Below are 13,091 nucleotides of genomic sequence, written 5' to 3' on the forward strand. Positions count from 1 at the left end.
TTCTTGCATTTTATTCCTCTCCATGCAGCTACATTGGTCCACTTGCAGCTCTTGGATAGGATACTTCCATCTCCTGTCTCCATAACTTTGTACTTACTGTACATGCCTGGAATATGTTGTCCCATCACCTCCACCTCTTATCTTCTCTGGCTTCCTTTAAGATTCAATTCAAATATAATCTTTTGCTAACCTTCCTTGATCCCCTCTGACTTCCCCCCTCTTCTTCTTCCCCTTTCTGCCAGCTACTAATGCCTTTCCTACTAAATTATTTCTTTCTATTTTCTGCATATGTCTTGTCCATCTAGTGATGGGGGTTAGGAATGTTGAGGTATGGCTATTCCCAGAACTCTTGTATTTACCTATCTATTGATGGCAGTTAGTTAATGGTATAATATATACCATTTTCTTCTTCTTCATTCTTCCCCTCCTTTTCCTTCCCTTTCTCTTCTTCTTCCTTTTTTTGTCTCTGGCATTTCTCTCTATTGAGTTTTATCCTGTTTTTTTTTTCCTCAGAATGATTTTTCTCCCCATTTTATCAAAACTTTTTGAATTTTATTCCTGTGTCCTACAGTATTACCACCTAGTTGGCATGACTTAAAATGTGATAAATATAAGCTTGATTTCTATAACCAGAACATTAAAAATATTGAATAAAATGGACATTGGCATATATTGCATTGGCCAACTTACTGCATGTATTCAGGCATTACTATTGTAACTCTATTATATCAGAATGTACTTTCATAAACTATTCAATTTTAGAACTCATGCAAAAATACAGGATACTAAATAAAAGAATGGTATCTTTTGCCAAAAAGTATTTGCAAATTGTAAGAAAATATAATGCAATGAGACCAGAGCAATAAAGAAATGAAGCTATGCCATTCTCCAAGAATCTGATCTCCTACAATTCCATCTCAGCTACCTATTTGCAAGGGAAATGTCATAATAAATCGGTATCAATGAAAATAGTAATGGTGACTTTGTCTCTGACATTCGCTATTTGTGCTGGTAAATAGTTGTTACTTTTTTTTTAATGTATCACAGTGATCTTATTTTGGTGTAGGGGTGAAAGCATCCATTAAGTTTCTGTCATGATATGCAGCTTTTTCAAGAGATTTCTCTCAATGCTAATTCTGTCGATGAACACAGCTAACACCTGGTATTTTATCTCTTTATTTCACATTGCTGTAGTTTCTTTATGTGATGTATGAATGATGTTGCAGGGCATTAATATCATTCTACTTGAGTTTTTCTTATTATAAACAGAATTGGACTGTACAACCACATTCTATCTTCTTAATCCTTCCATTTGTTTTTTAGTATTATAAAAAATTGTTGGCAATTAAATCCATAGAAATGTAATTATAGGAAGTATTAGCTAAAAATGAATGTATATCCCTGTTGGTGCAGGTGATTTTGGAAGAACACAAGTGATCTCAATTGATGCCTTGTTTGTTTCTGGAAGGAAGAATAATAGCATGTATTAATTTTAAAAAAGAAAAGCAGGGAGGTTAAGGGAAGATACTTTAAGAAGACTAGACTGAACTCAAAGGCTTTCTAACCTGATATATTTTCTTCTTTTCAGTACAATGAGATTGCCTTGACCTGGCTATTCTAATTTAGACAGAATGGAAGGTGCTGTATTTGTAGAGTATGCCTCGTCTGTGGCAGGAAATTATCTTAATTAACATTTTCTATTGTCAATAAAATGATGGACCATATCAAACAAATCAGGTAGAAGAAGCAAATACATCATAACTACCACAGATATTTGAATGTAAGGAATGTGCCCAGAAGAGCCCTCTCCAGGGTGCTAGTAAAGTCCTCATTAGCTCATTCGATAATACTTTGATAAAGTGTTATCTCAACTGGCCCTGGATCCTCCTCTTTTCCCTTTAATATCCCAACATGGATGAATGATTATGACTGATTTATCTCATAGTTCATGCACCTGAGTTACACCCTTGGACTTTGCCTTAAAAGGGAAACAGAGCAAAAGTGGAGGCAGAAATAGAGAAGACAAAGAGCTATACACAGACCCCTGGACTTGGTTTATAGAAGGGAAGATTTATACCTCTACAAGGCCCTCCCAGGTAAACATGAGGCCCCAGAGGTAGCAGTGGATGCAGGCAGTGGAGAGTGTCATAGAGTATCTAGAACAAACTAGAAGTTATAGGAATGTAAGTCAGAAATAGTGGGGATAGAATAGATGAATTCTTGCACCCATCAGAGGGGTTCTCGAACCAAGCCTCCAGTTCTCAGCTGTGGTTCTTTCTGTGAATCAATCATCCTCATACAGTGTTAAAGGGGCAAGGGCAGTACAAAGGGTCAAAGATTCACCCAAGTTTCTCAGGGGGATTGAACACCTCATTAAGGAGACAATAAAAGGATTAATAAAAATACTTTATCAATGTCCTGAGCATACCGTCTACATGAGTAATATAGCATTAACATTCCTGGTCATTAGAATTCTGGTAACAGCCTTCTTTTGGAAGGCTCAAAGGATAATAGCACTTAGCTGGATGGGACTTTAGAGACCATCTAATCCAATTCTTCCCTCTTCCCTTTTTTTTCAGGTAAGGAAATAAAGGCCTAGAGGAATTAGGTAACTCACTCAAGATTACACAGGTAGTAAGTAATAGAGCCAGGATTCAAATACAGTTCCTATGATTGGTTTGATTCTGGAAAACAATTTGAAATTAAATTTTTAAAAAGTCACTGCAGTTTTTCATACCCTTTGACGCAGTGATCCAACCAAAGTGCATATATCCCAAGGACTCAGAAAAACAAACACACCAGAAAGTTGCAATATATACAAAAAAAATTGTAATAGCATTTCTTCTGTTAGCAAAAACTGGAAACAAAGTGGGTACCCATGAATTGGGAAATGGCAGATAGTTGTATACAAATAGTTGTATAAAAGTATTCTAAGATATCATTACACTGTAAGAAACAACAAATAGAAAGAATTCCAGAGAAACATGGAAAGACTTATATGAACTGATGTAGAGCCAAGTAACAAAACTGGGAGAAGAAATATACAGTGACCTCAATCATGTAAATGAAAACAATCCCCAAAGACCAATGAACTCGGATTAGTTGCAATGACAATTCCTGGTTCTGGAGAACAGGTGATGAAATATGCTTTCCTCCTTGAGGTAGAGTGGTAGGGGACTTTGGATGTGGACTGTTGTATATACTGTCAAATATGATATTTTTGCTGATTGGTTTTGCTTAACTTTTTCTTTATTAAAAGAGTACCATGAAGGGAGGAGGTGTATTTTGGAAAGTGACTATAGTAAAGTGACTATAATAAAACTTAAAAAAATAAAAACAAATATAATTCATAGGTTTTCTGATTCCAAATTCTCTGTTCTTTTTCAACTGGAGGAAAGTATTGTATTTAAGGAGACAACTTATTGAGTAGAAGATGTGGTTTTTTACATTGGTACTCCTTTCACGTATCAATATGTAAATAAAGGTAGTTAGAAATATACACTGTATCTCTTACAAAAATGTCTCTTGAGATTTCTGGAATATATGAACTATATCCATATTTACCATAGATATTGGGGAGGAGATAGTTGTTTTGCTTTGGGGGTGAGATATGTGCTATATTTTCCTTTTGAGAAGTGATAAGGTCCATGGATGATAAGGTGCTCTTGAAATATGGACCCAAGTGTCATTCCAATTTGGAGGATTCACTGTATCATATCAATAGAAAGAGACTCAAGAGAATGTTAATACTCTAAACATTTTTCTTCACTTATATGTGAAGTTTGAATGGAAAGAGCTATTGAAACATGACAAATTTGTTTTACTCTTCTTAGTGGAAAGAACTTTAGAAAGATCATTTTAACTTTATTTTGGCAAAGTTATTCTGAGAAGGGCTGCCTATAAACTTCCAAAGTATAGCGCATTGTTTGCCAGAAGTTCTGAGAATATTTTATATACAGACAATAATGAACTCTAGAATGTTAGCAAATAATATGTTTCTCTAATGTAGAAATCTCTCTCACTTGGGTCATTTAAAAAGTTGTGTATATGGGGAAGAGGGAAGCACTTGGCAAATGTCAAAGCACTGTGTAGTTAGCTAGATGGCACAGTGGATAAAGCATTGGGTCTTGGAGTCAAAAAGACCTGAGTTCAAATTTGGCCTCAGATGTTTACTAACTGTGTGACTCTGGGCAAGTCATTTAACTTCTGTTTGCCTCAGTTTCCTCATCTGTAAAATGAGGATAATAATAGCATCTTCCTCCTAGGGTTGCTGTGAGGATCAAATGGTATAATATTTGTAAAACGTTTAGCCCATGCTATATAAATGTTAGCTATTATTATTAAATACCAGTGGTATATAAGAGTTGAAGGCAGCCTATTGACATTCATCACATAGACAACTATGGCATAGAGTCTCAGGGCACTGGGAAGATGTCCTTCAAAAGAAAAGGAGAGAAATAAGTTGGTGTTCTCATCACAAGATATTAGACACTACCAGAAGGGACATGGCACACTAGAATACATATAAGGGCCACTTTTCAAGGATGACTACTCAAATGTTATATCTTGGCTACTTCTAGTACCATAGAGCTATTGTGCATGTTAGGACTAAAATGCCAATTGTATCATTACTTATGACAAAAATTTTCAAGGCATTTGGTTCTCAAAAATACAAATAATATGCCCAGTAAAATACATTGACTAGCATGAAAACCAAAGGAAATAATAGTTTGGAGTAACGGTCTACATTACTAGGATTTTGAATTGTGAAATAATCAACAATTCTACCCATTTTATCCCTGAAAACAAACTTGACCTTGTCACTGGTTTTCATTGTCAGGTCACTATAGTTGACGTTATCACTGGAGATTTCAATGCTGGCAAAGTTGATCTTTCTCTTGAAGCTGGAGATGGAGCTGTTGATGATGTTAGTAATATTGACTTCTTCTACTTCTTTAGAACTCCTCTAGTTTATAGAGAAAGTAGTTAACTTATAAACACTTGACTCAAAAAAAAATTAAGTGGATAATTAAATAAGGAGGAACTTAAAGGTCATAAATGTTGAGGCATAGTGCTTAAATACAAGTTTAATAAAAAAAATGGCATCTAGTGCTAAGAAATCTGTCCTGAAATTCAGACTTTAGGGTGCCATGACTTATTTGTTACATAGTCAGTTACCATATCTAGTCTGCTGGCATAAAAAAGGGGAATGATGTTTGCCTACATTAAGGAAGTTGAGGTAATTAACTAAGAGGGCTAATAGACTACAATATCAGGAAGCAGCCCATGTGGTTGACTTCTGATCTGCGTAAAACTCTGTAATGAGTAATACCTTTCTTGGGCCACAGGGCAGGGAAGGTCAAGGATAAGGGGGCAATTGGGCAGAAAGCATCTTTCAAATGGTTGATCTCAGTAACAATTTATCAAGGTTAAAATTGGATTTGTAAGGTTCACATGATATGAGCATCAAAATGCAAACCCAGAAATTTATTTTAATCAATATATACCTTTTCTAACTTGCACACATGTAGTAAAAGTAATCAAATCAGTATTCTTGGTCTTTCATATATAGAATCATCTTCTTTGTTAGGCAGCATGGCATAGTGGATTTAAAGCTTGCATACCAACCATGAAGATGTGAGTTCAAGTGCCTGCTCTGACATATACTGTTTGTGTGACCCTGGGCAAGTTACTGAATCTCTCAATGCTCTAGGCAACTTTCTAAGACTCTAAGTTGAAAAGAAGATACCATTTTGCATTAGTAAAGGTGGTTTCCTCATCCTGGAGTTTCCTCTGGGTCCAATCCCTATCCTTGTCCCTCCTTTGTTAATGGATAATGGTTTCCCTCTGTTAATTATTTCCAATTTATCTTGTATATAGCTTGCTTTATATATATTTGTTTGCATGTTGTCTCCCTCATTAGACTGTAAGCTACATGAGGGCAGGAACTATTTTTTCCCCTTTTGGATCTCCAGCATTTAGCCTGGTAATGCCTGGCACATAGTAGGTGCCCACTAATTATTGATTGATTGATGGCTATTTATGAAATCATTCATGCTAGCAACCAAGCGAGGGTGAAAGTCATTGTGTTATTTGCCCACTCTTGTTCACCATTTTCTCCACCTGGATATAATCTGAGGAGTCTATTTTCATATTTTGCCAATGCAAGCCTAGATCTGGGGATCATTTATATTATTACATCCTGTTGGGGGCCTATTGTTAAACTCAAAATTCTTACCTTGTCTTTGGCTTCCAGCTTCTGTAAGGAGCTATAATGGGCAACTGCATATTCCAACAGAGCCCCAAAAACAAAGCTAAAGCAGATCCCAAGGTATACATCAATGGCCTTTATAAAGCAGTTAGTATTAGGCAGAGATGTACGGGAACCAATCATCAAGGTTGTCATTGACAGTACAGTGGTGACACCTGAGAAATGAAAGAGGAAAAATATTCTCATACCAGTGAAAAAGTCTTAGATTTTTTTCTTTCTCTCCATATGAACAGAGTTGAGTTCCTTTCTGAAAAAATCCAGGAACAAGGAAAACAGGTCTACAATGGATACATTTTATACAAGGATAGGCCACTTACTTAAAAAAAATTATTTTGAAACATATTACACACCTTCTTACAGAGAAGTAATAGACTCAGATTTCATATTGAGACATACATTTTTGGGGGTTGAGGTGGGATATGGCCAATGTAGAAATTTGTTTTGCTTTGACTATGCATGTTTGTAATAAGGGTTTTGTTTTTCTTTTTCAATGTGGGTGTGGGGGGGATGTAAAAGGGAGAGAAGATGAATTTTCTTTAATTGAAAAAACATAATTTAAAAAAAAATTAACCTTTTTACCCTGGAGGGCAGAGGGAACATTCAGTACATGAAATACCGATATATAGAAAATCTAATATTTTTCCCTACATTTAGGGCTTCATTGTTGCAAATATACAATACAACCCTATGAGCTAAACCTATGAGGAAACCACCCCATGAGACCAATGTAATAATAATGGGAATGATATTGACATTGTTAGTGTTGACTGGTCAGTTGGGAGATCCTTCTTGAACCATCATTTCCATGGTAGGAACTTACCAATGCAGGTTCTTGCAGGTACTGAATCAAGGGAAATCCAGAAGGAAACCCAGGATAAGATGACTAAAAAAGTAGAAGGAACATAGGTTTCCAAAATAAAGTACAGGACATTTCTCCTAAGTTCAAATTGTAAGACCAGTCGGGTGTAATTTCCTAGAATACAGAAAACAAGAAATGTAAAATAATATCAGCTCACTTAGAAATAGAGTGAGTCTTATATATTAGGAGGATTACAATATATGAAATTGCATTTTGCAACAAATTCATTAAATTCTTTGGCATAGTTGGAAAAAACAGTGTTTTGGCTAGCCAAATAGGTTAATAGAGATTTATCATATATGGCATAATCAATAGCCAATTTCCCAAAGAAGATGGTATAGCAAAATATAATTAGTACAAAGATTATACTTGCCATAATTCAATATTTTTGAGTGTAATGATAATAGCTAGAATTTATATAGGACTTTACAGTTTACAAGGTGTTTTACAAATATTACCTTATGTTGTCCTCACAACAACCTTGCTGTAGGTGCTATTATCCCCATTTTACAAGTAAGGAAACTAAGGTAGACAGAAGTAATTTATTCAGGGTCACACAATAAATGTCTAAGGCTAGATCTGAACTCATGTCTTCATGACTCCAAGACTAGCTCTCTATCCACTGTACCACCTAGCTGCTTCTAGGCCTGCCTCTTTGGTGATTCAAAAAGCAATAATATTAAACCTTGATGACTATTTTGAATAATTATTGTATTCTAACCATGAAAGTTAGTTAATTTTGAATAAAGGAATGCTGAGTAACAGAGTTATCTAGAAAATATCTGCCTGTATATTGTAGTAGATAGGTCTAGCCTAAGCAATGGCGTATATTCTACCTAAGTAGGTAGAGCTAGAAAAGGTGTGGCATGGTGGACAGACAGGAGGCTCTGCAAAAATTTAAACCTGAGAATTTAAACTTGGATCAAGTATCTAAAATAACTGAAAAGTCAATGAAGACACAGAAACTCTTTTTATGGGAAATGAAGTCTCTTAATTGAATCAAGTGACCTTAGAGAGCATTGACTTTCTTATTTTATTAGTAAGGAAATCGAGGCCAGGACTCAAACTCTGGTCATACGAGAATGGTAGAATCAGGATGAGAACCTAGGTCTACTGACTTCTAGTCCAGTGTTCTATCTATTATACCACACTGCCTCTTGATATTTGATCCTTTCACCTGACTTAGAAGGGAACCTTAAGGAACATTTAACCTCTACAACTTTACATGAAATCCTGAATTTTTTATGACTTTAATTAATAATTCTAATCTTTATTAAATTAGCTGACAATAATTATTTGTGGTTTTTAAAACTGAAACAATCTTGGCTCATATTGAAACTTGAAGAGCTACAAAATATGAATGGATCCCAGATCTGGAAAATGGTATTTGTCCAATATACTATAGTTCCCACTCTAAGAAAGTAAATATGATATATGTTTTTGAAGTTCATAAACATTGATAGTAGTAAGTATCTTTGATGTTACCACAAGCTACTGAGGGTAAAAAATGCTACATTTCTATTTTATACATGAAAAATCATGTGCATATTTAAGGAAAGATTGTTAACAAACCTGAGACTGGTAGGTTATCTAAGTATTGAAACACTGTGAAACAAACAATTTCTTCCTTTTCAAATGTGAAAGTAACCCCGCTGATGTTGTGAATTTCTGATACCTTCCTCACCTATCAATGCAGTATTAATTTTTGTGGCAGAGAACCAATCCTCCAGTAAAACACAGAAGAAATATCATTTCAACAAAGTGATTTCAAGGTGAATTTTATGCATGTGAGAGCCTCAGGGTTTCACTGACTGTTAGAAAATGACTTTGGATAAATGTCAGTTTGCCTCAGAATTGGCCTAGAAATGTCTTCTATTCCTTAGAGAGTTATTCTACTTCTGTGTTTTAAATGGACAGGGACAGGCCCAATTGTCTTTTTCCTCAGGAGACTTTTCTATCCAGAAGGGCATTGAAAAAAGTAAAAAGGAGAATTGAAGATACATCTAAATTCAGTAGTCCTACCCTACCTCCACCATTCCTCCTCATTTCAGTTACTTCTCCTTTTATTGAATTTCATCTCCTTCATTTACCTGTTTCCTGTTGGGACGTAGTAACTAAGGTGAAATACCGCTGCACAGTATACTGAGCCAGTCGTAAATTTTCAAGGCCTCGGACAGAGTCATTGCCCCTCAACCATGAAAACTCCACATCACTTCCATCATAACCCCCTGGGAAGAAAGAATCAGTGTCAGTGGGATGTTGTCATATAAGTCATATCCCATTTGTGATTAAGCAGGTCAGAGAATAAATTAACTTCTAAGGAAGAAGAGTAATGTGGGGCTGGTCATCAAAAGTGTACCTTGGTGGAATAAAGCAAAATAAGCACAGGGATTCTTCCTTGATAATCCTTGAATCATTTTTGGAGTGAAATTCCTGTGCTGAGTTAAAAATGAAGTGATATTTTTGGAAAACCTTTCTCTTTGATTATTTAATGTCAGTTGAAGACCCACAATGTTCTCATTACCATATAGACCTATGTGGTTCCTTTGAGAGGTGACATGCAGCCATTCATATATTTATTTGCTATGAGTTTTTTTTTTTAATTTTTAGAAGGAAGAAGTGTAGTCGCAGTTTTCCTTTGAAAGTCTGGGTTAAGGGTTTCTGGGTCACGTAACCAGCAACATGGAGGACCAGACATTTTCCCTGATTCTTGCAACCTTTCATACTTTTCCTAAATAGGAATTATGTGCAAGAGATAAAACCATTTCAGTTGTTCCCATTGTCTCAGATACCAAGAACTTTATCAAGGTAGTAATCCAATGAATTAACAATAGATAAGCCTGATCCCTAATCCATGATGGATTCATTCAGCATTCCCTCCCCTAATGGGCACCCTGCTATGGCAAGGCTACATAAGCAAACCCTTGAGCTTACAATAGAACTCAACTCTTCCTACTCCCTCACCCTCTGCTGTGGAAAGTGGGAATTATGTTCTGCCTGTGACTGCTGGGTAACAGCATGTTGTGCTGTGATTATGTTCAACCAGAGAATGAAGATCATCAACAACTAGAGCAGAAAACCAGTGTATGTAGAGGACTTCAGCAGGTCTGGAAAACAAGGATCTGGCATCTAGATGGGGTCAATTCTAACCCCCCAGAAGGCATGTGATACAGAGACTGAAAAGTGCATTATTCCCCAGAGTGGGAGAAAGCTGAGGCAGCTTTCAGGTCTAGTCCCTGGGGAAACTGACATCAAAGGAGAAGGAGACAGAAAATTGTGATGGGGGGGTATAAGGAAAAAAGGATTGAAATTACCAAAGATTTGAGGAGAAATAAAACTCAAAGACCTCAAATAGATTAATAAACAGAGAAGATATTATTAAAAGAAAGGACTAATATGGCCTCCATATCATCTAAACAAGTCCATATATTTCTGAATAAATATTTCAGGGCAAGTGAAAATGAATCAATACCTGATGAGGCAGAAGATCCTATGGCTTCCCAAGAGAGCTTAGAACAATAACAGGATGTTCCCAAATGTTTCAAGAGAAAAATAGTGATCACTTAGGGCCTACATAGCAGAAATAATCAGCAGAATAGAAAGACTTGAAACCATGGTGGCAAATCTCACCAAAATAACAATAGAGAGAACAATTAATTGAGAATGCATAGACACAGAAGTGAAAGACAATCTGGAAGAAGAGGAGAACGTTTTGGTTAGGAATGAGGGTGGCAGCTATCTATAAATTCCCCCAACCCAACTCCCAGTCTCTGTAAAAGCTGTTGGGGGGTATAAGGCATCTTCACCAAGACCACAGTAGGTTGTCATCTGGAGATATACACAGGGAAATACTCCAAAGGCCAATCCTGACTGTGCCACTCAAAAATAATCACACTTGCCCCTTTTGACATTTGCTTCAGAGGTTGTCAATCCTGAAACACCACACAGGGCACGCTCTCTCCTTTCTGTTTATTTAACAAATATTTATTATGCTTCTACTGTATGCATGCTATGATGTTAGGCATTATTCCTTTAGGACTCTCTGATGATGGGTCAGTACCCAATTGTTTATGATAACTATTTGCTCATAACCCACTCATCAGCCTACATGCAAGCAAATCCTCTAACTGCTTTTGATGTCTGTATAACATATGCCATTATTACAACTAAAAATAATTTTACTCTCACAAAATTTTAGATCCATTTTTAAAGGTTGACAAATTTTAATTTATATGCATTGGCTGTGGGAGACACCTTTCAAGGAAAACTGAAGTGTCTTTCCAGCAGAGGGAATAAAAATCTACTTGCTAAATCTCAGAGAATTTCCTGATACAAGTTCCATTTGTACTTTTCCTTACAGCATGCATGGTACATTGTCATCTAGCTGTATAAGTGGCCAAAGGGTCTCAAAGATACCAAGGAAGAAAGTCAAAACATAAGTAAAACAGAAGACATAAACCCTACTCTGGAATTAAACTTTTTTGCCCTGCAGATGCTCAAAACCATCAAATAAACCCATGTGATGACACTATGAGATGCTGAAAGGCTCAGGGGAATATTTGTGGGGTGGTAAAAATGTTTCCTGATGGATAGATTTTTTTTTTAAATCTTCTTGGCAAAGTTCCCATTAACCAGCTGCCTGCTGTTGAACATTTAGTGAGTGGTTCTTCCCCACATTGGGGAGGCACAGGTAGTTTTTAAGCAGGCAGGACATGGAGTTTGTATTAAGAATCCAGCCTCAGGGATTTGAGATGAGCTGCAATAGAACACATCAAGGGCAATTACTTTTTCCATGTGGGGAAAAAATGAGTTATCTTTTTGATAACCTGAAGTTTGGCTTAGCCACCAAACAGCTGCACTGCATCAAGAAAGCTATTGCATTAATTTAATAAACAAGATAATTAATCTGTCTGTCTGAGTCTTTAATTAAATGTCTACCTTTGAAAAATGATGGCTTCTTCATAATGATTCTGTTACTCGAACGTTTGCCCATTTGTGCCCTTACATAAAGAATACTCAGTGGCCTCCAGTGTTTGACTAATTTTTCATCTCTTACATGTGCTGTATCTGATGCCCTGAGAAATTATCTCTGTTGAGTGGCTGCCCCTCGACACCAATCACAAATGCCACTCTGAAGTTTCTACAGTTTAGTGGTAACTTCTGTAGTGGTTGCTTAGGGATGTTTATGATAAATGAAGGATTGAGGTTAATTCTTTTCATATACAATCTCTGGTGTTCATCATGAGAATATCACAGTGTCCATTTAAATGCAGTTTCATTAGAATTATATGTAGCAGAACTTTAAGTATGGCAAGCATTCTTAGAAATGTAGAAATCCACCACATGCTCAAGTCCAGTGACTATTTCAAGAGATAATAAAGCCAATAAGAGTGAAATTTCAACTTTGCAAAATGATAATGACTCTCCAGGGTACTCATGTCCACATGATGAAATAAAGTGTTGAAAGGCCTCAATAACTGCATGAGTGGACAGCAGATTGGCAAGTAAGTTTCATCATTGGGCTTCCAGCACTTAGGACAGTGCCTGGCACATAGTAGGTTTTTAATAAATGTTTACTGAGTGGCTGATGTATGAAGTAATGAATTAATTTAGAGAAAAATAAACCAAACAATGCTTATGAGATGATCTACTCAGGGTTAGCTGTTATGAAGCTGGAAAAGTTTCTTGGATTCACTATAGATTACCAGGCATACTTGAGAAAATATCTTAGGGACACAGATGTTACCAACTTTTTGACAGTCATCATTGCTTATTCCCTTGGTGTACCCTTGTACCTAAGACCTTTGGCAGCTTGCAACACAATCTAATTCATAAAACTTTTCCAAGGACACACAGGAATACAAAGGTAGAGATAGAGAAAATCACCCAGGCAAACAGAAGCCATAAAGATAAAAACTAACACTTATAGTGACTCCTAGAATAGAAAGGCTTTAGAAATAA

General features: G+C 36.2%; 1 protein-coding gene across 2 annotated transcripts in view; it reads right to left on the bottom strand.

The window, feature by feature from the left end:
• Positions 1-4,289: 4,289 nt before the first annotated feature.
• The window catches only part of GABRP (gamma-aminobutyric acid type A receptor pi subunit), a 43,595-nt gene continuing 34,793 nt past the window's right edge, over positions 4,290-13,091 (bottom strand). For both annotated transcript variants that reach the window (XM_027841996.1, XM_027841997.1), the window contains exons 7-10: positions 9,221-9,358; positions 7,092-7,244; positions 6,239-6,426; positions 4,290-4,966 (exon numbers count right to left, since the gene is read on the bottom strand). In XM_027841996.1, the coding sequence (XP_027697797.1) occupies positions 4,664-4,966; positions 6,239-6,426; positions 7,092-7,244; positions 9,221-9,358 (782 nt within the window). In that variant the 3' untranslated portion in view covers positions 4,290-4,663. The remainder of the gene's footprint in view (positions 4,967-6,238; positions 6,427-7,091; positions 7,245-9,220; positions 9,359-13,091) is intronic.

This window comes from Vombatus ursinus, unplaced genomic scaffold (assembly GCF_900497805.2).
Source record: "Vombatus ursinus unplaced genomic scaffold, bare-nosed wombat genome assembly UNPS02014863.1, whole genome shotgun sequence".
NCBI classification, from domain to species: Eukaryota; Metazoa; Chordata; class Mammalia; order Diprotodontia; family Vombatidae; genus Vombatus; species Vombatus ursinus.